This window comes from Theileria parva (genome assembly GCF_000165365.1).
Source record: "Theileria parva strain Muguga chromosome 3 map unlocalized ctg_530, whole genome shotgun sequence".
In the NCBI taxonomy this organism is placed as follows: domain Eukaryota; phylum Apicomplexa; class Aconoidasida; order Piroplasmida; family Theileriidae; genus Theileria; species Theileria parva.
Window position 1 is genome coordinate 452,972 of NW_876245.1, and position 25,932 is coordinate 478,903.

General features: G+C 34.8%; 14 protein-coding genes across 14 annotated transcripts; 7 read left to right on the forward strand and 7 right to left on the reverse strand.

Moving 5' to 3' along the window:
- The first annotated feature begins 39 nt into the window (after positions 1 to 39).
- On the forward strand, positions 40 to 1,234 carry TpMuguga_03g00223 (Ribosomal protein L24e family protein). Its single transcript, XM_758148.2, has 4 exons — positions 40 to 149; positions 273 to 404; positions 617 to 897; positions 1,106 to 1,234. The coding sequence occupies exons 1-4, from the start codon at positions 104 to 106 to the stop codon at positions 1,205 to 1,207; spliced, it is 561 nt and encodes a 186-aa protein (XP_763241.1). The 5' UTR covers positions 40 to 103; the 3' UTR covers positions 1,208 to 1,234.
- A 14-nt stretch (positions 1,235 to 1,248) lies between these two features.
- On the forward strand, positions 1,249 to 3,204 carry TpMuguga_03g00224 (putative integral membrane protein). Its single transcript, XM_758149.2, has 6 exons — positions 1,249 to 1,439; positions 1,509 to 1,634; positions 1,694 to 1,743; positions 1,884 to 2,074; positions 2,245 to 2,854; positions 3,036 to 3,204. The coding sequence occupies exons 5-6, from the start codon at positions 2,248 to 2,250 to the stop codon at positions 3,185 to 3,187; spliced, it is 759 nt and encodes a 252-aa protein (XP_763242.1). The 5' UTR covers positions 1,249 to 1,439; positions 1,509 to 1,634; positions 1,694 to 1,743; positions 1,884 to 2,074; positions 2,245 to 2,247; the 3' UTR covers positions 3,188 to 3,204.
- Positions 3,205 to 3,229: 25 nt separating this feature from the next.
- On the forward strand, positions 3,230 to 4,415 carry sconC (uncharacterized protein). The gene is made up of 6 exons (XM_758150.2): positions 3,230 to 3,401; positions 3,498 to 3,640; positions 3,673 to 3,738; positions 3,834 to 3,974; positions 4,124 to 4,329; positions 4,401 to 4,415. The coding sequence occupies exons 1-5, from the start codon at positions 3,293 to 3,295 to the stop codon at positions 4,157 to 4,159; spliced, it is 495 nt and encodes a 164-aa protein (XP_763243.2). The 5' UTR covers positions 3,230 to 3,292; the 3' UTR covers positions 4,160 to 4,329; positions 4,401 to 4,415.
- Srsf3 (Serine/arginine-rich splicing factor 3) lies at positions 4,086 to 5,400 on the reverse strand. Its single transcript, XM_758151.2, has 5 exons — positions 5,123 to 5,400; positions 4,793 to 4,902; positions 4,686 to 4,756; positions 4,397 to 4,480; positions 4,087 to 4,250 (listed from the first exon to the last, which is right to left on the reverse strand). Exons 1-5 carry the CDS (start codon positions 5,166 to 5,168, stop codon positions 4,163 to 4,165), a joined length of 399 nt encoding a protein of 132 aa, XP_763244.1. The 5' UTR covers positions 5,169 to 5,400; the 3' UTR covers positions 4,087 to 4,162.
- Positions 5,401 to 7,741, reverse strand: dld1 (dihydrolipoyl dehydrogenase). Its single transcript, XM_758152.2, has 5 exons — positions 7,644 to 7,741; positions 7,333 to 7,507; positions 6,822 to 7,262; positions 6,566 to 6,683; positions 5,401 to 6,466 (listed from the first exon to the last, which is right to left on the reverse strand). Exons 1-5 carry the CDS (start codon positions 7,709 to 7,711, stop codon positions 5,769 to 5,771), a joined length of 1,500 nt encoding a protein of 499 aa, XP_763245.1. The 5' UTR covers positions 7,712 to 7,741; the 3' UTR covers positions 5,401 to 5,768.
- A 21-nt stretch (positions 7,742 to 7,762) lies between these two features.
- Positions 7,763 to 8,511, forward strand: rpmA (Ribosomal L27 family protein). The gene is made up of 3 exons (XM_758153.2): positions 7,763 to 7,986; positions 8,069 to 8,223; positions 8,291 to 8,511. Exons 1-3 carry the CDS (start codon positions 7,886 to 7,888, stop codon positions 8,473 to 8,475), a joined length of 441 nt encoding a protein of 146 aa, XP_763246.1. The 5' UTR covers positions 7,763 to 7,885; the 3' UTR covers positions 8,476 to 8,511.
- A 146-nt stretch (positions 8,512 to 8,657) lies between these two features.
- On the forward strand, positions 8,658 to 9,404 carry TpMuguga_03g00229 (uncharacterized protein). Its single transcript, XM_758154.2, has one exon. The coding sequence runs from the start codon at positions 8,697 to 8,699 to the stop codon at positions 9,399 to 9,401; it is 705 nt and encodes a 234-aa protein (XP_763247.1). The 5' UTR covers positions 8,658 to 8,696; the 3' UTR covers positions 9,402 to 9,404.
- A 159-nt stretch (positions 9,405 to 9,563) lies between these two features.
- sdh1 (FAD binding domain protein) lies at positions 9,564 to 12,168 on the reverse strand. Its single transcript, XM_758155.2, has 5 exons — positions 12,062 to 12,168; positions 11,340 to 11,873; positions 10,739 to 11,224; positions 9,886 to 10,710; positions 9,564 to 9,695 (listed from the first exon to the last, which is right to left on the reverse strand). The coding sequence occupies exons 1-5, from the start codon at positions 12,123 to 12,125 to the stop codon at positions 9,583 to 9,585; spliced, it is 2,022 nt and encodes a 673-aa protein (XP_763248.2). The 5' UTR covers positions 12,126 to 12,168; the 3' UTR covers positions 9,564 to 9,582.
- Positions 12,169 to 12,246: 78 nt separating this feature from the next.
- Positions 12,247 to 13,924, forward strand: RCL1 (RNA 3'-terminal phosphate cyclase family protein). The gene is made up of 2 exons (XM_758156.2): positions 12,247 to 12,613; positions 12,681 to 13,924. The coding sequence occupies exons 1-2, from the start codon at positions 12,449 to 12,451 to the stop codon at positions 13,914 to 13,916; spliced, it is 1,401 nt and encodes a 466-aa protein (XP_763249.1). The 5' UTR covers positions 12,247 to 12,448; the 3' UTR covers positions 13,917 to 13,924.
- Positions 13,925 to 14,236: 312 nt separating this feature from the next.
- Positions 14,237 to 16,135, forward strand: TpMuguga_03g00232 (uncharacterized protein; the record flags this gene model as incomplete). Its single annotated transcript, XM_758157.2, has 1 exon — positions 14,237 to 16,135. The coding sequence occupies one exon, from the start codon at positions 14,237 to 14,239 to the stop codon at positions 15,725 to 15,727; it is 1,491 nt and encodes a 496-aa protein (XP_763250.1). The 3' UTR covers positions 15,728 to 16,135.
- A 30-nt stretch (positions 16,136 to 16,165) lies between these two features.
- On the reverse strand, positions 16,166 to 17,848 carry SES1 (serine--tRNA ligase). The gene has a single exon (XM_061305872.1). The coding sequence runs from the start codon at positions 17,773 to 17,775 to the stop codon at positions 16,180 to 16,182; it is 1,596 nt and encodes a 531-aa protein (XP_061161756.1). The 5' UTR covers positions 17,776 to 17,848; the 3' UTR covers positions 16,166 to 16,179.
- Positions 17,849 to 17,887: 39 nt separating this feature from the next.
- On the reverse strand, positions 17,888 to 20,928 carry G-TUB (tubulin/FtsZ family GTPase domain protein). The gene is made up of 10 exons (XM_061305652.1): positions 20,537 to 20,928; positions 20,351 to 20,482; positions 20,234 to 20,294; positions 20,017 to 20,144; positions 19,562 to 19,876; positions 18,622 to 18,813; positions 18,488 to 18,565; positions 18,208 to 18,378; positions 18,088 to 18,155; positions 17,888 to 18,054 (listed from the first exon to the last, which is right to left on the reverse strand). The coding sequence occupies exons 1-10, from the start codon at positions 20,633 to 20,635 to the stop codon at positions 17,916 to 17,918; spliced, it is 1,383 nt and encodes a 460-aa protein (XP_061160985.1). The 5' UTR covers positions 20,636 to 20,928; the 3' UTR covers positions 17,888 to 17,915.
- A 45-nt stretch (positions 20,929 to 20,973) lies between these two features.
- Positions 20,974 to 21,732, reverse strand: TpMuguga_03g00234 (uncharacterized protein; the record flags this gene model as incomplete). The annotated part of the gene is made up of 1 exon (XM_758159.1): positions 20,974 to 21,732. One exon carries the CDS (start codon positions 21,730 to 21,732, stop codon positions 20,974 to 20,976), a length of 759 nt encoding a protein of 252 aa, XP_763252.1.
- A 153-nt stretch (positions 21,733 to 21,885) lies between these two features.
- On the reverse strand, positions 21,886 to 25,663 carry TpMuguga_03g00235 (uncharacterized protein). Its single transcript, XM_061305653.1, has 5 exons — positions 25,262 to 25,663; positions 24,219 to 25,175; positions 22,638 to 24,124; positions 22,111 to 22,427; positions 21,886 to 22,038 (listed from the first exon to the last, which is right to left on the reverse strand). Exons 1-5 carry the CDS (start codon positions 25,470 to 25,472, stop codon positions 21,912 to 21,914), a joined length of 3,099 nt encoding a protein of 1,032 aa, XP_061160986.1. The 5' UTR covers positions 25,473 to 25,663; the 3' UTR covers positions 21,886 to 21,911.
- Between the last annotated feature and the right edge of the window lie 269 nt (positions 25,664 to 25,932).

Genomic DNA, 25,932 nt, shown 5'->3' on the forward strand with positions numbered 1-25,932 from the left:
CCCTAGATTCGTTGTGGTAAGGATAAAATTTTATTTTTATTTTTATCGCAAATTTAATAATAATTTTAATTATTTGTTTTAATAAAATTTTTAATTTTATAAAATGAATATTGATAAATGTTGGCTTTGCTCCAGTAATATCTATCCAGGTATCTTTCATAGATTCTTCCTTTACTCATTTCCATTATACTATATAATTTATACTATAATAATATTATATTAATAGTATATTAATAGTATAAATAATATGATGGTGTTAATTTGGTGATTAGGCCATGGGATAGTATTTGTGAGGAATGATTCTAAGATTTTTCGGTTTTGTAGGAGCAAATGCCACAGACATTTTAAAGCTAAACATAACCCTAGAAAGATTAAATGGACTAAAGCATACAGAAGACTTCAAGGTACCCTTGAACCCAGTCACTTATTATACATACTATTATATATATATAATATAATATAATTGTTATGTAACTAAATGTATATTATTAACTATATAAAAATGAAAAAAGAAAATTTTTCAAAAGAATCACATAAATTACATAATTTTACTCTAAAAATTAGAAAAATAATTAACAAATAATAATCTTAAGTTTATAAAATAATTTGTTTGTAGGAAAGGAATTGCGTAATGATGAGAATTTGGAGATGGAGTTGAGGAAGAACAGGCCAGTGAGATATGACAGAGATTTATACATAAAAGCTATTAAAGCTATAAAACAAACTGAACGAGTTGAATACTTGAGGAAAATGTTACTATATAAAGAACGAAGAAGGAATTTGGTTACTAAAAAGTTATCACTAGCTCAAAAAGAACTTGAAAAACATAAAGATATTCTTCCAATACCACTCGAACAACTTGATATACAACAACTCAAACTACTCAATACCAAACCAGTACTAACTCAGTTTTATATTTACCCCAATATTATCTATTTTTGCAACATATTGATATTTATTTTTAATTTAGCTATTTTTACTCAGAATTGAACGTTTAACAGTAGTTATGTGTAGTTAATACTATACCAATATACCCCTAACTATATACCTTCTACTATACTATACTATTGTATACTATAGTATAAATGTGTTAATTGTGTTATAGAAATCAACAGCCCATATTAAGGTTACGGAACAAACCAAGCTCAATACTAAATCAAACACTAAGCGGAATATAAAAGATGAAAATAAAATGGATCTTGATTAAACAATAATTAATATTATTTCCACAATATATGATTGATATTATATTATGATTAGGTTGGTGATGTGATTGGATATGACTCGTATGGTAGGTTTGGGATGGGGATGTACCAATTGAGACGTTAATAATAATTTTATTTCCTAATTCATTAAATATTTATTGATATAAATAATTAATGAATTAAATTATTAAATCTACAATTCGGATGGAAAATAACGAAAACAATTCTCTCAGAGTATTTTCTCATACTATTTATTTAATTACATATTAATAGTATAATAATAATAATAATTTGATTGAATAGCAATTTCAACTATTGCAAGAGACTCAGAGCCAGATAGAAGTCTTGAATAATCAAATAATTAAAATAAATAAACACATCTCAAACCAAAAAATCAAAAATAAAAGAGCCGAAGCCGCTTTAGAATCGGTAATCCACAAATAATTAATTATTTAACTTTATTTTAAATAATATTAATAATTGTTTAGCTCAATACTTCGGAATCAAATTCTAAAGTGTACAAACAAGTCTCCAGACTGTAACCCACTACTCACCATTATCACTATTTACTATATAATTACTTAAATTTTAACCAAGTGGAAAATATTGTAAGCTCCTAACAACAGGAAAGGGGGCTAAATATACACCTAGTAACAATAGTATAATACAATTTTGTAGATTGGTATTGAGGGATAGAGAGGAGTTGAGGCGTGAAGTGGAGAGTGAGCGTGATACGACAGCATTAGATTTACCGAAATTAGAATCTGTAAAGAACCAATTAGTAGCTAAGTTAGGCGGACTCAACACCCAATTACTCGAAATCAACCAACAAATACACTCACAAACACTACAAACCAACTCCTAACACAGTAACACACTATCATACAGTTAACTAGTTAATAGTACAAAGGTTTTCTAGTCAGGATGGACAAGTCAAAAGAAAATTATCCTTGATAGTCCTGAGCTGGGGAACCCCTACTACTTAACCATACTAATACTATTACTGTACTATTTACTAATTACTTGAATAATTATGTAGAGAATGGATTTTGGAGAATTAAGTTTGAAGCCTACGGCACCTAAGTTCCGTGTCCACTTGTTCCTCTTGGTGGTCCTAGTCCATGCTGCCTGTGACTTGCTGAAAACTGTGTTCAAACGTCTAGGAAAACTTATGGACCACTTGAATGTGAAATTTGGGGGAACGCCTGGTGAAAAATTAACTTTTACAGAGCCTGGCGATTTCAGTAAACTGCTCAAAAAAGAGACTTACAGACCCTTTAGAATCCTAAAGGGAGTTACAATGTTGTTGGCACTGTTTTCAGAGTTCCTATTGCCATACGTTCTATTCAATAAGACGACAGCGGTACTGAAGACTAATTTCCAAAAACAAGTTGAGTCGTATGCTCCATTCGCACTGGTGACTTTCAAGTTACCAGACCACCCCCGTGACTTTCTGAAGTCAAAGGCTCAACTGGACCAACTTATGGAAGAAGATTATAAGCAGGAATCCAGCGCCAAGATGAATGTTTTCGACTTTTTCAACAGTCTGTCGGACATGACTGAGAACTCTGACGAGGCCATACAACAGAAACTAGAAGAACACGTCAAACTCAACTCCGAAAAACTACAAGAAGATTTCGATAGCAATAGTATCCACCGTAGTTAACGGAGTTCAGTTATAGGATTTAGTTGTCTAGTTACGGGTTTAGTTAGAGAGTTATTGTAGTTAGGTATTACTGGGTAGTTAGGTAGTACTTGGTATACTGATTACCTTATTTGCCCTTCAATTATTCATAATTGCCCCTGAATTACTGAGTAATAATGAATTAGAGCATGTGATAATGAATTTGACATCGTTTAACCGTTTTGTGGCCTTTACGATATCGAAGGCTGCGTTACATGGTTTGTATGTATCAGTCCACGCACTTGTTTCTCCTGAGAATCATAACGCGTTCCTCAATACCTTCAGGAAAAAACGCTAATCTTCTAACACCATTCATAGTTATTATTTTGTTGTGTCATGAGTTTGCTGTTTTGTGATTATTTTTCTATTTTATTATTTATAAATTATTATTTATTTGTTTAAAATGACGTTATCGAAAAAAATAATAACTTTAGTGTCAGCAGAGGGAGTTTCTTGTACTGTTAACAGAGATGTCATTTGCATGAGCAATGTCATCAAAAATATACTCAACGGTACAAAATAATCAGTTTTAAATTATTCAATTAATTTATTTTTATTAAAATTTGTCAAATTTGAATAATAATATCAACCAAGTGAAAATGGTTTAGATATTGATGATGAGACGGAGCCGATACCGTTACCGAATATAAAGACGAACGTACTAAATAAGATAATTGAATACTGTAAACATCATTACAATAATCCGCCATCACAAATTCCACAACCCCTCAAATCCGCTCAACTCAACGAAGTAACAACTCAACTAACTCAACTGTTCTGTAGGTGGTTTCCGAATGGGATTATGAATTTGTTAATGTCGATAAAGAATTCCTCTTCGAACTTATTCTCGTAACTCTCTACTCAGTCTAACTCTCTACATAGTTTACTCTTACTACTCACCACTATTCATTACTCAATACTCAATACTTACATTGTATGTATAGGCTGAGAACTTTTTGGATATAAAGCCGTTGTTGGATTTGACGTGTGCCAAGGTGGCGTCGATGATAAAGGGGAAAACACCCGAACAAATCCGACGCGAATTCGATATCGTCAACGACTTCACTCCCGAAGAAGAAGCTAAAGTATCTCTAGAGTTTTACACTCTAGTTACTCATACTCAGTTACACACTAATAAACTTAGTTATATACTAATACACTTAGTTATATACTAATACACTTAGTTATATAGAAAACTGTAATACATAAACATTAACAATGTTAACATGTGTAGATAAGAGAGGAAAATAAGTGGTGTGAGGAATTGTGAGTGTTAAGAGCTACGAGAACGTACTCTCCTGTAACTGGGACTTCTTGAACGGATTCGTCTACCACGACTATGCGATCTACTCCTACTACGCCTAAATCTTATTAACACTCCACACTACTACTTAATACCGAGTACTGTAGCTACTATGGGAACTAGAGTGCTAGAAAACCGTACGTAGAGTACTATAATAGTTAACTAATTAGCTATTGTGTTAGTACTAGTGTGTGGATATGTTACCTAGATTTATTATCTCTGGAATAAGGTTCTCTATAAGGTCTCCTACGATTAGATTTATCTCCTCTACAACGTTCGATCCTCAATCTAATCACAGATACATCTCAGTTAATGATTTTACTACTTAGTCAACTGTGTTATTCTGTGTTAGTAGTGTTGGTCAGGACGGGGTTTCGAACCCACGACCTCAGCTACCAGTACCTAGCACTAGTCCACTGTGCCGTCATAGCTAGGTTTAGCGCAGTAATTATATATTTATATATGTTAATATAGTAAGTAGCAGTTTTGGTACGAGTTTCCGTGTAGATCTTTTCCATTGAGTTCAATGAGAGCGTCTTTAGCATCTCTCGGATCGTCAAACGTCTAAACCAAGTAATAATATTAATTAGTTGGAGATACGACGAATCCGAATCCTGGAGGATTTCTGGCGACCCAAACATTAGTCACTTTGCCATATTTCGAAAATAATAAATCAAGATCCTGTGATGTCACACTGTCCACCAAGTTCCCTAACCAACAACATTGTGCTATTAATAATATTATATAGTGTAATATAGTGTTTAAGGTGCAACGGCGTGAAGAAAAGATAAATGGGTTAGGGGAGAAAATTCTTGAAATGCCCCAAAATCATCAAATTTTATTAAAAATATAAAAAATATAAAATTTAGATAATTTTAGTGGAAATAATAATTATAGTGTGAGAATTGAGGAAATTAGGCGTTGACGAACCTACAAAGAGCTTATGATCATCGGAATCTGAACGTCTTCCAACCATAGGTAATAACTTTAAAATTAATAAAATTATTAATTTATTATTCGAGTCTTCAGAAATAGAACGAATGATTATTGTGAAATAATTGAATAAAATTATTTTACTAGTGGGATGATTTATTGCAATTTGAAGTATAAATTAAAAAATATGGAAAAAATGACAAGTAAAAGTAATTTAAACCATTAGCTAAGCCAACACTTGACAGCATTACCAACTCCCCACAGATTCCAAATTTTACTTCAAATCCTCTTCATATATCCACTAAAACAACAATTTTATCATTGTTTAATCAATTGTCACATTGGATTTGATAATTTTTGAGCTAGATTTGTTAAATTTTCAGCATTTTACACAACATCCTACACACCCACAAAATAAATATAAATTTTATTACATATTTAGTATTAATATATTAGTAATAATAGATCCTCTCCTTAGAGGATACGGAAATTGGCTCTCGTTCCTGTTATTCCCAGTTTACACCAACTATACAATTTGTTGTCATGAGTTTACACATCTTTTGTCACGAGTAGACAAAATTGACAAATTTGTTATCACGAGTTTACACTTACTAATGCCAACGCTATGATACTCAGTAATAATTCAGAAGTGTAAGGGTTTAAAGTGTATGCCTAGTGAGGATTCTTTGATGGCTTCGGAGAGTGAGGGGTGTGCGAAGCACATCCTGGTAACATCTTCAGATGAAGCGCCGTAAGTAATTGCCAGCGCAGTTGTATGTATCATTTCTGACACATGCGGACCAATCATCCAGGCGCCTAATAACTTATTCTCCTCGGTGCTTAATAATTTAATGAAGCCGTCAGATTCATTATATATTTTAGCTCTTGAATTGGCCATGAATGGGAATACACTTTTTTTATATTTTACTCCTAATTTTTGCAAGTTTTGTTCAGTTTCTCCTACGCCAGCTATTTCTGGCTCTGTGTATATTACAGAAGGGATTACATTGGGTACCACTTGTACACTGCCTAATGTTACACCTTGTGGATGGTGGACAAAACTCTTTCCTAGAATGTGCCCTAATGCGATGAGTCCGTCTTCTTCAGCTTTGTGGGCTAGCATTGGACCATAAGTGACATCACCAATAGCATACACATTTTCCACCACAGAATTCGGATCCTTGGGATCCTTCAACACACGTAGGTTGTTATCGGTTGGGACTTTACCGTAGTCCAGTGTAACACCTAATTTATCTATTCCCAGGCCCTCAGTGTATGGTACTCTACCCATGGCCACTAATACTTTATCACCGACATAACTCATCTCCTTACCCTCAGACTCTATAATCATCACTTAGTCAATTGTGTAACTAATAGTAGTGTAACTAATAGTAATGTAACAAATAGTAGTGTAACTAATAGTAACTGTGATGGAGATACCAGTGGTGAGAGTGACGGTGTTGTTGGTAACTTTAGCGTTGAGGACTTTGGTGCCGGTATGGATATTAAGGCCTTGTTTCTCCAAGATCTTTCTCATTGTTACACAGACATCCGTGTCCTGCACATTCATAGGGGATTTCAGGTAAAATAATACTAGTCAGGAGTTAGTTAAAGGGTGATTTAAGGGCAAAATGACCCAAAATAACCCTTAAACTACTAAAGAGCTTAAATTATCTATAAAACTCGTTATTCATACCATAACGGAGCAAATCTGATTATTGAATTCGAAGATATCAACTTTAGAGCCTAAGCGACTCCAGACTGAAGCTAATTCGAGTCCGATAGCGCCTGCACCAATCACTAAAAGGCGATTGGGAACCTTATCCAAACAAAGTGTTTCAGTGGATGAAAGAAAATATTTACCATCAACTTTAAGTGATTCACTAGGAAACGGTCTCACTTCAGAGCCTGTAGCCACGACTACTTTGTCGGCTAATAACACTTTAGAGCCTACTGTAACCTCGTTCTGACTCTTGAAACAAGCAGTTCCTTGAATATAATCAATTTTATTCTTCTTGAAAAGACCGAAAATGCCCATGTTCAACGTCCTCATCACCGAGTCCTTCTCCTCCATCATCTTACCAACATCAGTCTCAAGACCCGTAATCCTTAACCCATTCACTCCCTTCTTCATCAACTACACAAATATTATTATATTAGCATTAGTTTAGATTTTACAGAGTTATATGTAGTAATAGAATGGTTACGTGGTAGAGATGTGAAGTGTTGAGTAATGATTTGGAGGGGATACAGCCGCAATTAAGACAAGTTCCACCAAGAGTTGGTCTTTTTTCAACTACACCGACTTTTAAACCGTGTTGAGCGGCCTTTATCGCCATGGTATATCCACCAGGACCCGCACCCAAAACCAGTAAATCATACCTAAACCAATTTAAACACTAAATATGAATAGTTTAAGGGTAATTTAAGGGTAAAATATGGATAATTTGGGAGGATTTGGGGAATAAAATTAAGAATTTGAAGTGTGTTAAAAAATGAAAACTGAGTAAAAAATTACTTGGATGAAGATGTTGAAAATTGCCTTTTAATATTTAAAAGAGAATCAAATAATTTTTTAGTAAACATTCTGAAAATACAAACTTATATCAAGTGAAATGAGCCACCACAACTACATATAAAATCACTTTTAAAAATAGGAAAATAAATTCATTTTTTATTTTTTAATATAAATTTTATAATTTTAAACTGTATTATGTGGATTTTTTAATATATTTATTCTGAGCTTTGATATGATGTTCAATGCTTCGTATACTTTTGATACTTTTTTACTTGATTACTTCAAACACAAGTTCATTTTTAATTAAAAATCCTTCACACATTTGTCCAAATAAATTAATTTTGTAAGTTTTAAATAAATTGATTTATGGAATCTAATTCGCAATATTATTAATAATAATAATTGATTAATTAATTTTATGTTAGTGAGGTTTTGGCCCATAAAACTGGAACAGGGAATACGAAGAATAATAGGGACAGTAGGCCTAAGTATTTAGGCCTGAAACGATTCCATAACATGTTTGTATACACTGGTAACATCATCGCACGACAACGTGGAGCACATTTCAAACCCGGCCCCGGTACACATATATCTATTTATTCCATATCAGATAACATCTCTTGTTAACACGTGATTATATGTTGTAGGAGCCGCTATGGGTAGAGATTTTACTATATATGCCAAGAGAAGTGGTCGTTTACAGATATTGAAGAGGCGTATAAGTGTATTAGATTTATTGGCAGAAAATGAATATATTAAAGAAGTAAATAAGAATTATGATTCGCCTACCATTAACACACTTTCCAAAATCTGGACCAAAAAAACACTTTAAACAATAAATTAACAACTTAATATAATTATAATACTATATACTGCTTTAATACTCTTAACAACACTAAATATTGTTAATAAGCACTGTAAATAGAGTTTATAAAGTGTTATTGAGGTAAATTTGGCTGTAAACCACCAACTCAATTAGCATGTGTAAGAATGTACTAGCCCTACCAATAGTTATGAACCCATTACGATATGACAGTAAATTAGTGTAAAAAAATGGTAATAAAAGAGTGTGACTACAAGGCGAAGTTGGTCAATGGTTTGCCAGTGCTATATTGCAGGTTTGGCAAGAATACGCCTTGGATTAACATTAGTAACAAAAGGTTTAGTATTAAACATTTCTCTTTCAGTGATCCCGAAAATCATACGCATAGTATTAATGAGTGTGAAATAACAATTGAAGGCTTGGTGGCAAAATTTTCTTTTCCATTTGATGTGGACAAGATCCTCTATCAGAATAGAGTAGTTTTGAAGACTTGTGACCGTTTCTGGTCTGGTAATCCGAAATATATCCTCTTTGAACTTGCCAAAAACGAGTTTACAATTGGATTTAGTCATGGAGTTGAGAGAAAAGTGGATAGTAAAGTCGAATATGGAGGTCGTCAATATGGAGGAGAACTTGACATAGACAAGTCTGAAAACAAAAAACCTGAATCAGGTATCTTTATGTACACTTTTCATACGAAACCTAAAGGTATAAAGTACGAGGGTGAAGTTGTTTGGGAGTCTTTACCAGGTGAAGCGTTACCTGATAGAATGTTAAGAGATGAGGAAACTGATGAAATTGTCGTCTTCTTTCAAGACAAGTACCTTGTTAGTAGGAAAGAAGATGGAATTAGAACATCCGATGTTCATGAATTCACGCAATCCCATCGAGAAATTCTCAATTCTTATTTTCATAATTCATTTCGCAGCACTTAATAGATTTATACATATAATACACATACACATACACAGTAAATTATACATGGTCTAAGTATAATAGGTATAGTGGTAGAGGCATATATTAAACCCTAATAACTCAGTATACCCTATGTGATATACACTCAACTTGCTAGGCCTAGAACTAAGAACAATAATGGTATATAATATATTGATGAGATTAGTAAGTTCTTTCAAATGGTGGAATAGTTTCCATATCTTTCCCCAAAGTTTCATCTATTACATTACGATAATCGACCACGACATCATATCCTCCACAACTCCCATCATACTCTACAACACATAATTAGTATATTACAGTACATAACTAAGTATAGTAAGCTCAGAGATAGAACTATCAGGACATCTTTTGATTGACCAAGGTCCCAGAGTATAACTACAGTTACGGATAACTACTATAAGTAAGTCCTTGTAGGGGCTGGTGCGGTGTGACCAAGCTCCGTAACGGAGCTCCGTAACTTACGTTGTGAAGGATTGTGCAGAAAAGTGAGAGTATGTTTCCTATAATTCTCATCATCACGTTTGGGGAAGTCTTCGCGTGAGTGTGCACCTCTGGATTCTTTCCTGGCTTCAGCACCAGTGACGGTTTGTAAGCTCAACTGTAACAAATTCTCAAGCTCAAGCGCCTCAAGTAAATCTGTATTAAACACTTTACTCGAGTCACTTATTCTCACATATTGGAATTGATTAGCCAACTCTTTTATTCTCTCTCGGCCCTCAGTCAATGAGTCACCATTCCTAAATACACTTACATACTTTTGCATACTCTTCTGCATCTCCAGACGTAGCTCACTAGGCTTCACCACATTGGCTGAGCTTACTGAGTGAGAGTTAGTTGTGTTAGACAGAAGATTGTGTAGTTTGTTGGAAGCTTTTTCAATGGCATCTTTATAGAGTGTAGGATCAGGCAAATTTGATTTATTACTATTATCAGACTGAATCTTGTGATTAATTGTGGTTCCGGACATTTTCCCAAAGACGATAATGTCCAATAATGAATTCGCACCTAATCTATTAGCACCATGTACACTTGCACATGCGCTCTCACCAGCACTATACAACCCATAGACCACGGTATCCCCAGAGTTGGTGGGTTTCGGTACTGTCATTTTCTTCTTCTTACCACCCTTAACTTTGTCACCTAAGAAGTTACCAGCAGTAACACCACTTGACCCACTACCCGTGGGACTGGTGGTGACAACTTCAGTTTTATAGTTGGTGGGCACTCCGCCCATATTATAGTGAACAGTTGGAAGTACTGGGATATACTCTTTGGAAGCATCAACTCCTAAACACTCATTATTATAAAAAATTACCTGCAAAGATCTTGCTGGTCTCTGTAATCCCTGGCAACTTTTCTCTAAAAACATCCTCACTTAAATGTGTTAAATCTAAGTAGAGATGATCTTTATTTGGCCCGCAACCACGTCCTTCATTTATTTCTATGGTCATGGATCTGCTAACGACATCCCTCGAGGCCAAGTCTTTGGCTACTGGGGCGTATCTTGCCATGAAAGCCTCACCTTCAGAGTTACGTAAAATCCCACCCTCGCCTCTACAGCCTTCAGTAATTAAACATCCTGCGGGGTATATTCCCGTAGGATGGAATTGGACAAATTCCATGTCCTGGTTTGGTAACCCGAGTCTACTCACAGCTGCGTTACCATCACCCGTACACATGTGAGCTGATGTACAACTGAAGTAACATCTACCAAATCCTCCAGTAGCAATTACCACATGATTACTCCTAAACACATGTAATTCCATATTACTCATTCTCAGAAATATACCGCCAATCACCCCTAAAAATGATTCATATTATATAATAAAAATATATACATAATTAATGTTTTATTTGAATAAAATAAACACTAAATTAACTATAAAATTGAAAAAAATAAAGAAATAATTTGATACGATTTTCAGTGGGATGTTTGATGAGATCGAGTAGGAAATATTCGATGAAGAATGAGCAATTGTATTTGAGGCAGGTGGAGTACATTGTGTGGAGTAGTGAGTGTCCAGTTCTATCAGCCACAGCTGCACATCTGTAGGCCTGACCACCTTTGCCAAAATTAAGACTCTGGCCTCCAAACGCTCTCTGATATATTTTTCCATCTTCAGTTCTAGAAAATGGGACACCAAAGTTCTCAAGTTCAATCACAGCCTCAGGTGCACTTTTACACATGTGGTAAATGCTGTCCTGATCACCCAGCCAGTCTGAACCCTTGACTGTATCATAAAAGTGCCAACGCCAGTCATCTTCAGTCATGTTACCCAGGGCGGCATTGATACCACCCTGAGCCGCAACTGTATGTGAACGGGTTGGAAATAACTTTGAAATACAAGCTGTTTTATGTCCTAAAATCGACAACTCAAGTGCTGATCTCAAACCAGCGCCACCAGCTCCCACAACGATCGCATCATAATCATGGGTTACCACCTTAAATCCTATGATATAATTATTGGTATTTTGGTAATATTATTAGTATTTTGGATAAGTAGGATTAGCATGTGTTGACTCAGGAGAACAGGAGAGAGGGCTGATTTTACTATATCCCCGGAAGGTGATATATTTTGGTACTAATAACTATACTACAGTATATAAATGAGTAGTCCGGTAGGAGATGAGAGTGTACCGAATTTAGTAGTGGTTGAAAAATATTTTGGTGTAAAATTTAAAATTTTATTAATTCGGAACATTTGAAATAAATTTAAAAGTTAAACTCACATTTAAGATCTTTAAAAACAAATTATAAAGTTGCTATTCCAGCAGATTCCTACACCACAAACAACGGTACCATCCCATACACTCACTAATTTAAATTAATTTAGTTACTTTAATAATGGTTTTCATTAGCTGTTTTCTCAAAATTCTACTATTGTGTAGAGTTATTAGTTTGATTCTGGAAATATTTGAGTCATACAGGTTATCGACCTAATTTACTTTTTTACTTGTAATATGAAAGTTCTAATGTAGATTTTTGTATATTATTTCTTAATTTTGCCCTTCTATAATCGCAAATATGGAAAAACGAGGGGAGAATTCAATCAAAGGTTCTGAAGAGGAATCAGAAGAGTCCATGGAATCTTCAGAGGCTACTGAAGATTCGGAAAGTATTGCTAGAGATTATCTGAGACTGTCAATTGTCTTCAGTTTCCTCACCAATAAACCTCTTAACATACCCCTAGTACCTCCCACTACTATTCCCTCTTAGCTATACTATTTACCTTAGATAACTCCATAAATATGTGTAGGAGGAGCCTGTGAGATCATACGAAGTGTCACTGCTGAAGTTGATAACTAAGGTGACTGATGGTACGAGGACTGAAGTGGATCGTAATTCCATAAGTTTAACTCCTGGTAGACTCACCGGCGGTGAATTCAGCTTTCAATGTGATTCTTCAATGCCATTGACTTATTTCCTAGAACCTTTAGTATTACTATTTCCTCTCTCATCCCAGCCCACTACTGTTACTCTCACCCATAGTACCGCAAATACTATTGACAATGATACCAGTGATACTGTGAACACTGGCTTATCTGGGTGTTACAGTAGTTTGGAATGTTTTAGTAGTGTGTGTACGATAATATTACAGATGATAGGGAGTGAAGTGATATTTAAGTACAAGGAACCGTATGAAATGTATTTTAGATGTGGCCCTGTGAAGAAAATTGAGCCTATAATACTATGGAAATCACCTAAAATTAAGCGTATCAGAGGCACAGTGGTGGTTAGAAACTTACAACCCTCACTAGGGAAAAACGCTATCATCGGTGCTAAACGTATTTTAGACCAAGTGTGTGATAACACTTGGATAGCCCTAAACACACCTCCAGGGAAGTTTAAACCTACACTACTCATCTCACTCATCGCAGAAGGCACTAAAAATTGTATCTTCACCTCGAATACACTTTCACATCCACTGGACATTAATGACAAGGTTGAGAGTGGTGACACAACTGATAGTGTTGATACCAATGAGAGTGTCAAGAGGAAGAGTATGAGTGGTAGTTTACTGAAGATATTAAACTTGGCTAAAAACAACACCAACAAAACTACTAACTCACATCCTACTGACCCTGGGAATCCCTCTGGGAATGGCACCGCTGCTCCTGTCGTGACCACTAAGACTGTGGAAGTAGTGGAGAAAGATGCCGAGGGAAGGCATTGCGGAATAATTGGTGAGTGTGAGAGGCTGGGAGAACAGTGTGCTTTTCGATTATGTAGTGAAATAGCACTGGATTCAGTAATTGACACTACACATCAGCATCTGTTACTTTATTTCATGGCACTGTCTGGCGATTACCAAGTCAGTCAAATCAGACTCTCGAAACTTAACCGTTACTCAGTACAACTTCTAAGGTTTGTAAGGAGATACTTGGGAATAATATTCAAATTCGAGGAAGTTGAAACGGAGTCCGGAACAAACATATTATTAGTCAAATGTGTAGGATCTAATTATCACAATATTAATCTTAAATCTTTCTAATTCTCATACTACATACTTTGTATCATTTACTTAGTCTAGTGTCGTAGTACTACAGATAATACCTGAAGGTAGTAGGTTCAAGTCCCGGACCCCGAGTACTAACTATATAGGCCTGGTCAAGCAAAGTATGATAACTTGGAATTCTGTTGAGTCAGAGTAAAGTTAAGGGTATAGTATATTAGGAATTAGGTATAGTACTATACCTATATTATGAGTGAGTAGTCTGAATGTGTATGAAAATTAGCTAGGTAAACTGAGGGTTAATAAAAAAAATGTGTAGAGAATTAAGAGGAAATATTGTTAGAAAATATTAAAAACTTATGGAAGATTTAAATGTTTCTCAACATCAAGTTAATTTAAGGCAAGATATTGGCATAAAATTCATTGAAATATCAACTGAACATTTTTTAAATACCTCACACATGAGCCAAGATATTGAGAATTTAGGCCTGAAAAACACTGGAAAACAATATGATAATCCCAAATTAAGCTCAAAATTGTGTGAATGGATGATAAAAATTATATTTGAGTATGACTGTGGGAAGGTTAATGTTAATGGGAAATTGTGCTGTTCCCTTATAAATCTTCAAGAATTTATAAAATATCTATTACTCTACTCAAGAGATAAACAGATGTATATTAAATTTAATGTACCAAAATTTCTAATGTTAGATCTTGAAAATCTTCAACAGGATAGTGTGTTACAGCCTAAGATTCCTCAAAAAAGATTAATGGGATCTAATCCTGGAATCCTCGAGAAGATCAAAAGACTGTGTAATAGTAACCCAAATGCAGTTCAAACAACAAATGAACCCACCATACAAGTGGTTACCAATCTCTCTTCTAGGCTCCTGGATCGAGGTGTGAGTGGATTATCCGAAGTTTCATCTGTAGAACCTCATCAAAGCTGTTCAATACCCCAAGGAACGCCCATAGGAAGTAGTTACTCACCTGGCCGCGTCATTAGAAGTGACAAGCTCATATCATCCAATGGGTACTACATGTATGCTTACGGTGTCAATTATTCCTACAAGCTCACTGAAACCCCTGGTGGTGGAACTGATAGTTCAACTTCTAGTGGCTCTTCAACTACAACGGCTGCTGATGGCTCTGAAATAATTGGACATCCACCGCCGAAAACAATCGAATATTACAAGATGGAGCATATGACAGTGTTTGGGAAAGATAAAGAATTTGTAGTGTGTAAACTGGTCAATGATGAGTACACTGAGCACCATCACGAGATCCCACCAATCAGATTCTACCGTAGAGTCAATGGTAAATTTATCCTCATACGTCCTAAGCATTATGAAATACAATTACGTATTGTAGGTGAAATGCAAATGGTCTTCAGACTAAACGACGAGTCGGAATGCGTTAAAGTAATGTTCGGTGATGAAATTGTTTGGGTCAATCCACCCAACAGTAAATCCTTTGTCGTCACACTACTATACAATTTGACAGATTACAGCATAGTGTTGGAGACTAATGTATTGATAAAGTGCACAAAAGTGAATAATCAATGGGTAAATAAAACCCAGAGACCGTTTTATGTAAGGCATTATGCTGACGATGCGATGGGTGACTTTATACCAGTTTACATTGAAAACGTTACCAAAACCAACAGTAAACACAAGTACACGTTGGATTACAGAGGTGTACCGAACATTGAACTCGTGAAATATTATGATAAAATTATTTGGAAAAGGGAACCTGATCAAGCCTTCCCCAAAACCATGATCTGCTCCACCTTCAGACATACCACCTTCTCTTTCAAATTCGATGATAAACCCACTGTATCACATTCATAATTCAACCACAGTGTTCAGGGAGTCCTTCGTCAGGGTGACAGTGGGACCGTCAAACTCAGCCCTGTGCTAGAGTAATTTGTAATGTTAGTTCCGGTGAAATTAAACCAGTTTACGTTGTTTACACAAGTTATTGTAGGAATGAGGTTATTTTTGAGGGGAAGCCCTTTTGACAAGGTCGGGACTTCCCAGGTTCTTCTTGGAGACGCTCAGAAATCCTCCTGAAATCACCTTTCACAGAAGTGACTAGGGTCAAACTGGCCATTCTGGAGTCTAGAGTTTAGACATATGGACTCACCAGATTCAGACACTCTAAAACTTCAGTCTGGTGATACACATACCGTGAACTCCGACCCTGGTCAATGTGCTCCACTGCAACTATACTCGCCTCAATCTACTATATATATACCATATATACTACTATACATAGTGATGTACATGTGTGTGTGAGAATATTAATTTTCAAAGGGTATGAATGAGAGTCCGCCCATATAAGGTATTAAGGCTTCTGGTACAATGATACCGTCTGGAGTTTGATAATTCTCAAGAATACAACAGAGACAGCGCTGAGAAGCCACCAGTGTCCCATTTAACATGTGTACATGTTTTCTATCCTGATTATTTTTATCATAGAATTTGGAGTTTAAGTTCTGAGCTTGGTAATCTGTGCAGTTGGAGCAGCTGACAAGTTCTCTGTAATCTTCATAGCCTGGAAACCAGGCCTCTAAATCATATTTCTTAGACGCCGCCTTATTCAATGCTCCAGCCACTATTGATACTATTCTATAGGGTAACTTTAGACTCCTGTAGAACTCCTCTGAATATTTAAGCATTTGTTCGTGTTCGTCATGACTATTTTCAGGTGTACAGACGACAAACTGTTCTACTTTCTGGAACTGGTGGACTCTGAAAATACCTCTCAAATCCTTACCGTGCGCTCCAGCTTCTCTTCTAAAACAGGTTGAGATTCCGGCATAACGTATGGGTAACTGTTTCTTCTGGTACACTTCATTCCTATGCAAGGCCGCCAATGGCTGTTCAGATGTAGCTATTAAAAATAATTTATTCTTATCCGCATCTTTCATACTATTGACTGTGTTGGCGTTGGCGGTAGTGTTTGTGTTTACTGCGTTTACAGAGTTATTAACTGGGTTGGTGTTGACTGAGTTGGTGGTGTTAGTGGTTTCAACACTGTTGTCCGGTGGTATACAGTAGAGAGTGGATTCGAAATCATCAAGTTCTGCGCATTCGGACATGACTTCTTTCCTCATAAAATAAGGCGTATGGACAGGTAAGTAACCTTTTCTAACAAGGAAATGAAGTCCATATTGTATCAATGCCATATTAAGAAGGCAGCCTTTGCCTTTAAGGAAAAACGCTCTGTGACCAGCAATTTCTACCGCTTTATTTACCTCAAGGCTGTTAAGTTTTGCAAGGATTTCATGGTGCTGGAGGATCTTCCAAGCTGGTCTCTTGATCATCTCGGGGATTCTTCCAACATAACTTACGCCAGAGTTATCAGTTCCCAGGCCGTCTAAAGAGTTTCCATTGGATTTGGGCAGGTTTTGGTTCTGTGGAACATTGTTCTCAGTGGTCTTGGTGGATGGAGATTCCCAAGGGAGAGGGTTTGGGCTCCAGGACCTGATGATATCATTGAGAGATTCGTCTTTGGAGGCGATTACATCAGGAGAAACAACATTCCCAACGAGTTTTAGGAGCGAATTCCTCTTATCATTACATTCTTCGATATTTTTTAAGCATTCCGCAATGCCTTGTTTTTTAGATTCCGCCAACAATTTTAAATCTAAAAACTCTTTATCATTCGAGAAGTCGGTTTTGTTTTTATTGAGTTTTGTGTATTCGGAGATTTTTTTAGAAATTTCGTTTACGCTTTTTTTCAACTGGTCATAGGCATACATTGCCTTTTTCCAATCCTTATCAGCTTCTATCACCTTATCTACTACGCTGTTCGATTCACATCTCCGCTCCTCAGATTCCCTCAACTTCTTCAGCAAATTCTCATCCCTAAAATAATTTATATCCAATACCATTTTCAAATTATTAATTATTATTTTATATTTTATGGAAAGTGAATTTGTTTACCCCAATACGGAATCTTAAAACCGGCACAAGCACAAAATAATTAAAAATAAAATACTCAATAATATGATGAAAAATGATATTAAAAATGTTATTTACAAGAGAGATTGTAATAATCGTCGTGTTGTGATCTGAGATATTCTTCTTTGACGAGTTCGACGACTTCTCTGGAATGCTCCATTTCCTCGAAATTCCCCTTACCATCCTCACTCTCAAAATACGCCACCTTCCTACATATATGCTTAGTTTTACAGTTTAATTACCTGTAATTATCCAAAAACGCTCTTCTACTGTATAGTTTATCAAATTGTACTATACACTCCTCTAACACCTGAAAATGTTATTAGTATTTACGATATAACTGAGAAAAATAACTGAGTAACTCTGTAGTTTGGAACTTGATGGATGGAGGTGTGATTAGCGATGAGGATGGCGTTTTGTTTATCCTGTTTGTAAGGTGACTGCTTCGTTAAATTAATGTGTACTGTTGATGGATTCCACTTAATAAAATCCACTAATCGCTTCTCCTTTATCTTTTCCACACATTTATAGACCTACAATATTATTATTTCTAAAGTTAGGAAATTCTAAGGCTTAGGATGGTCCAAAACCGCTAAATTTTCCCTCTTATGAGATGAATAACCACTTAAATACGGTAGTTACATCGGAAGGGTTAATTTTATGTCCTCTGATAATATTTAATGCTGATAAATACTTCCCATTTTTGGTATTCGTGTATACCTACAAATTTTCAACAGTGTTATAATAATTAATAATTAACTCAGTAGTTAGCTTACCAGAAAGTTATTGGGATAGTAAAGTTTCTTGATGAGATTGAGGAGTGTCATGTTTTCATGGTACATGATTGAGGAGATGAGGAAGTGACATCTCGGAATGATCACAAGTGATGATATTAAACTTATTAAATCATTGTTTATCGGTCCAGGAAATCTTATACAACTAGTAAAACTCGACATTATATTACCAATCTACAGAATTACAGCGTTAATATTACTATATATAAGTATAATTAGGTCTCCCGTAGTGGGCTGCCCGGGCCAGGTCAAGCTCATAGCTATAGCAATAAGTACAAAGTATATCAAAAAATTGAATCGTAGTTATATAGATAATAGTTTTAAGAGTATTCTAAAGTTATAAATAGGGAATTTTATATTTAGTTTGTAAATTTTAAAGAGAGTTCTAGAATTTTCAAGATCAGAAATCTAATTTTTTAAAGTAATTTTCTAATAATTTTCTAATAATTTCAACCAGAATTATCTATTTTTAGGGTAATAATTAGAAATTTTGGCTCTAATAGCTAGATAATAGTGGTTAATACCACGTCAAGTGAACATCAGGATTCATAAAGAACCCAAATTTTCTATAGCTAAAACTAACTTTTAGAACTAATTTTAAGCATTTTGATGTCTAAAATGATGTTTGGAATGATTTGGAATTAATTAAATTAATTTTCAAAATAGTCGAAAAATTTTTATTTTTTTCGGAACCCAAATGTCACTTTTGGGTCCAGACCATTTTAGGCCAAATTTCGAAAATTTTCAAATTCCAAAATCTCAACCCAAATCAACAGATTTGACATTGTTAAGCATCAGAAAATTCATAATTAAAAAAAATTAACTGTGTACACTGAGTAACCGTACCCTAAAGTTGTGCTTGACAAGGCCCGTATAGCCTATAGTTATCGGACAACTTAACTATACTACAATGTGTACTCACCAGTTTATTGTTGTATTGTAATTTTTCTTTAAAATTAGAGGTCAAATTATCATCCGATGAACTGGATCTTGAGTTGAATGAAGTTGAACTATCAAAATTGTAGTCATTGACAACATTGTTGTCAATAACGCTGACAAGATCAGCATTGAGAATTAATCTTTTAAGTGAGAGAATTGTGTTGTAAGGTTGTACTACAACATCACTTGACTTTTTAAGTTGTGGAAACACTGAAAAGGTTTTTATCACCTTCTTCGGGTAATTCTCATTTATCATCTCCAATAAGTAACTCCCCAATCCACTACCAGTTCCACCGCCCTAAACAAAATTATAGGCTATTTAGGGTTTTAAAATCCCAAGAATAAAAGGGTAAATAGTAAAATTTTCGGTCCCGGACCAGTCAAAGGAGTCAACTGTTCCTCGAACTACCCTAACTATATAGTTGAGTAGTGTGATACGATAGAGTGTGAGAGTATGAATCCTTCGAGATTATCAGCGTTGTCAACTTCACGATCAACGATTTCAGATAATTCATCGTTTAACTGATTTCCATACGTATATCCAACTCCCCAATTATTCCCAGCTCCTGAACAACGGAGTTATCTCCTGGTATTCCTCATGGTATTTAGTTATATAACTAAGTTAAAAGTAAATAGAGATGTGAAAGGAATTTACCCATGGAATCTTTGGATAAGAAGACATTTTCGGGATTAAATAAATTCTTATTTTCAGAATTCTACAGCAATAGAATTAATAATTTATAATATAATTGATAAAATGACTATGAATTACGAGTATGGATGAGATAACGCGAGGTTCTAAATCTATTAGGAGAGCTCTGGGATAGTAACGATTAGTGCCAGTTTGGAAGAAGAATACATCTCTATTATCCCCAATACACTTTTTATCCAATAAAAATCCATCCTAATCCATTATAGAACAAATTTACTCAATAAATAATATTAGTATGTGTTTTACTTTGTTGATTCCATGTTCGAGTGAGATTTGATTCCAGAATTCGTTGGCTATGTTATTCCCGCATTGTCCAACTTGAAGCGTAACAATTTCTTTAGTCATTTTTACCCGGTAAAAATGACGTCATTTTAACCAAATTATAATACAAATATAATTCGGAATATCCAAATTTTGAAAGAAAATAACTCAAACCAAATTTAAAATTAAATATTATTTAAATAAATTAGTGTAAATATTATTAAAATAAATCAGAAAAAAAATTAATTAGCAATTGACGTGGGTCAACAATGTTCCAATAACAGCTAACATTAACTAAATTATACAAATATCATAACAGTGACTGAATTCTATTAATATTAATTAAATTATAAAATTTATTGAATAGTTATTGTGTATGTGATGTGTTTGGTGAAATTAAAAATTATTGGTGGATTGTTGGATTAAGGTTCTTCAGGCTCTGTGGTATCTTTGACTTCAAGGTCTTCATCTCCAAGTGGTTCTACAGATTCTGGAATCTCTAAGGAAATTGCTTTATTCGCCTTCTCATCAGGAAGGTCGTCTACAGTTTCTGGTTGGCCTTTCTTATTACAAACTACCCTGACTCTCGTTGTTCCACAGTCAACTTTAATGGGTTTTTGGTCCTTTCCTGTTGTTGCTAATTTACTTTTTACCGCTCCCAAAGCTTCTACTAATTTCTTTTCAGCACCTTCTATTGATTCTAATACGGGATTCCTCTTATCTTCTGCATCTCCAACCTCACTTGCAAAGGTAGAATCGCCTCTCAAATTCCCGCTATCCTTACCATTAGTTTCTTTTAATATGTGTTCCGGTACATCCACAAATGTCGATTTCATTTTATCATCATCCTTTTTTTCAGTTGGTTGAGTTGTTTCAGTGGGTTTGTTGGTGTCAGTTGGTTGAGTTGTTTCACTTGGTTGAGTTGTTTCAGTGTGTTTGTTGGTGTCAGTGGAAAGACCTCTTTTTTGACTTGCCATTAGTTCTTTAGTAACATTTTGTGCCACCGATTCTAAAGCGCCAAATCCAGGTGGTGATAAGATATCACCAACAACTGTTTTTACCAATAGGCCCGCTAAAGAAATTATTAATGCTGATTTCATTTTTAACTCAATTATAAATAAATATTTAGTTAATTCTACTACCAATAGATTCAGTGATTTCCTTTTTCTACCAATTTTCATTTCTAGAAATTTCCACAAAAAATCAACGTTCCACCTTTTTTCCGAATTTTTACATTTTCATCCGTATGATTTATTTTTATTTAATTTTTTAATTAGTTTTATTAATATGTAAAAAAATCTCTGGAAAACTTAGAAATGTGTAAAAAATGTGTAAGATTAAGGTATGAACATTATATGGATTAAAAAATAGTTTCGAATAGAGTGTCCATATTAGAAGGAGCTACTCTATAAACCCAAGTATTACCTAAACTCCGATCCAATCTACTTGTTCTATCTTGTGCTCTCTTACGATTCACTATCAAATCTCTAAACACATTAATTAGTACCAAATTATCATAATTAAGTAGTAAAATAACTATAAAACTCGTGAATTTATACCTAAGGTCTTCGATAACTTCACGATTGAGAAACCAGTATGAATGTCTGAGTGCGTGTACATTTGATCCTAGGCATGTGGTATCAATAACATCAACATCAAGCCAGTGTTTCTTTTTCCTGGTTTCTATAATTTCTCTATTATGTTTCTTGTTCTTTTTAAGTGTTTTAACTTCCTCGAGAGTAAATGGTAACATTATACTACCAAGGGTGCATCTCTTCTCCAGCGAGGAGTCAACTGGCTCCTCAAGCGTGTATAACTCATTCACACACCTGCCCAATCTCTTCTTACCCGTTATTAATTCAGCTATTTTCAAAGCCTATAGAATATTGTATTCACCTGTAGGATGAGTATATAGCTGAGCTACTGGTGAATAGACTAGGGATAAAAAATGACTAAATTGAGTCTTAAAATGGCGTTAAAACTAAAAATTTTGTCTAAATAACTAAAAAACTAAGTACTCCCAGGTGGCTAGGTAGTAAAAAACTAAAGAACTGGTGCCATTTGACCAGGCTCAGTAACGCAATACCTTATCATTGATATCAGAATAAATTGTAATATGGCTGCAATAGAGTTTCAGTTTGGGGTAATCATTTTGAATGAAATCGTGTACAGGATAAAAAGGGTTCAGCAATGTGACGGTGAGAATTTTAAGTTTAGGATTTGCGGAATTGCGATGCTCATTGAGTGGTAAGAATAAATCAGAATACTCTTTCGAGTTTAAAATCTGTGTAAAGGCGCCGAGGAACATGGTAGCGCCCATAGAATGTGCCATGATGTGTACGTCCCGAATATTATTCACCAGAAGTGCCTGTAACATTCGGATAAAAGTATCAACAGTCTTCGGACAAGTACTGGAGACAATAGCCTCTTTAAATTGTGTCAATTTATTTCCCGAAGGCCAGCTGAATACAAATGGTTTAATATACTGAGGGTAATTTCCAAATGATATAATCTGTGCAAATATACCCAGAGAATCCGAACACTTGACATTAAACCCATGAATATAAATCCAAGCCTCTAATGCTCTCACTTCCTCTTTCCTAACCCAACCATCAACGGATAAGATATTATAATTTTTCACTCTGCCCAGCTTGTTCTCAATGTCGTCAGAGGGTAAATTTACCACTTTATTTGACGGTGTCTGTTCATATTTCGTGGTGTTTAATCTGATTTTAACAGATTTACAATAATCTGTAACAAATTCCTGTAACCCGTCACGGTTAATTTTAGGGTTCTGGACATATCCATTGATGTTAATTCCCTTATTGTCATCGACTGAGATGTTCAAATTACTAGAGTCCAGAGGAGTAAAATTAGGCGTATGTAATGTTAAAGCGCTTATTAAACATTCCATACAGTTGACAAATGTGGTCAAGGGTATACCAGGTTCTTTGATCCCAAATAACTCATTAATATCTTGGAAAATGTCACGGATGTGTACATTTTTTAGCACGTTAAAGTATGGGTTTTTCTTACCATTCAGATATGAATCTACATTACCATATCTGTACCCAACTATGTCATTTGACACATGATTCAAACTCATTACTATATGACTATCCGTACAATAATACTTACTGTCCATACGCTCATGAAATACATAACCCTTGTTCGTAAATATTTTCGTTAATATATTACCGCCCTTGTCCCCCTTATCTTTATTTTTACCCTTGTTATTCCTGGGTGTCAGAATAACATTCAGCATTTCATTCGATTCTTCGGAGGCTGAATCCTTTTTCATTAGATGAATTTTATTATAGTTAAAAAAGGTATTGGCGCCTAGGTACTTGAGGACTCTGCCACCTCTTTTACCGTCAGTTTCAGGTACTGTGAAGAACCTTAAAATACGGGGAAATGTCCTGAAAAATGGGCCTGAAACACAACATTCAGCTGCAGCTACTCCTAATCCAACATCACTCTCACCGCCCTCATATCGAACCCAACCAATAATCACATTCGAAAATCCCGCATTCGTACCCACCTCCCTGCTCTTAAACGGTGATAACGGTAGGCCTATAAATTATTATTAGCACATAGTTAATGTGTGTAACTAAGTATAACTATGCCAGTCAGGGGTGAGTAACTAAGTAAATTAGTGAGTTGATACCTGATTCCCAGAAACCCATGAGTAATTCACCGTGATAATTGGGTGAGTTCCAGAACCCAAACCCATGAGGCTTAAACTCAGAATTTAATTGTCCGACGTATTGAAATGAGTCATAACTCCCCCTCTTTTTAAAGTGTAAAAAATCAATAAAACATTTGAATGAATAGTAGATTGAGTTTGGTTTCTTGAATCTGGAAAGAGTAACTTTATAGGCTGGAATTTTCCCTACATTGAGATTAGTTCCGCCCATGTTCGGCGCGTTTAAGGTCATCTCCTCAAAGTCTGTAACCTTGAAAGTTTTAACATCTTCATTAATAATTGTGAGTAACAGGTGTGGGTAAAAGAAACGATAAATAAAAGCAATCAGGTTAAAAAATAATATTAAAACTGTGTAAAATGTGAGGAAGAAAGTGTCGTAAAAGAATATCCCGAAAATGTTATAGGCTCTGATGTTGAAAACGGCTCTGATATTATCTTGTCCAGAGGTTTCCTGTAGTGAAGAGTTCATGGAGTAATTATATATCATTAAAACTGGGTATAGTATGAAGTAAACTTTCACAGTTATTTTACTGAGGCTGACGATTTTACAAAACGTGTTTGGATGAATGCAAATGTACAAATTAATAATTGAAAACACAGTGGAACCGATAAATATAATAAGACTCAGGTTATTCAAGTTATTAATGTATAGAGAGTACCAACTCTTGTGTGTGTCGCCTCGGATAGTACCGGGATCTGTAGGGTCAAAATGCTGAGAAACTAATGAAGTGGTTAAAATTACACAGATAACCATTAAAATATGTCCTATACAAACTGCATATGGGCAATTTTTAAACTCTCCCGTATATCTCCTTATAGCCTCACGATATTTCATATAATGTAATGTACATAACATCGAATGGTTCAATTGATCTGGATAAACCACAGTATCAAACACTTCTATCTGTATCGGTTCATCTATAACATTCATCAAGGATGTATAGTTAAGAATAGAAGTATAGTAATCTAGGTATATAGTTAAGATATAGTAGTGGGTTGAATACTTTGTGAATCGGTTTGAGTTGAATCGCTATTGTCAGATTTTTTGGAATCTATTTTATCATCATTATCATTCGATTCTTGATTAGATTTCGTTCTAAAGAAAGTTAATAGTTTAAAGGGAGTTTCATCTTTTTTGGCGGTATCTAACGCCTCCTCCATAGCATTACTTAAATTTTCGGTGCTTTGCTCTTCAGCACCTTCTTTGGACTTCATTTTTAAATCTTTTAAATAATTTAACAAGTGTTTTCCCAAAAAATAAGAAATGTGTTAAAACTTGCGATTAAAACAAAATAGAATTCTATTCTAAAGTATCAATAAATTATTAATCGGATCATTTCCACAAACGTTTAAATCGAAAATATTGTACATAAATATGAAATTGATGGCTATTTAGCTAGTTAAATATTAAAGCAATATTTACACATGTGTAAGAATCAAATTGCACAAATAAGCCACCCAATAAAGCAAGAAAAAATTAGTCAAATTCCTTGCACATCTACACTAAATTTTAATATTTCAATTATTAATATTTTTAAAATTTTATTGTCCAAATTATATTCAGAAATTTTCAAGTTTAAAAAGTATTTAGAGCCATGACCACACCACCAGGAAATAACAAATCATTAATAAATTACAACAATTCAAAATTCCCATTTCTTAATGACGAAATAAT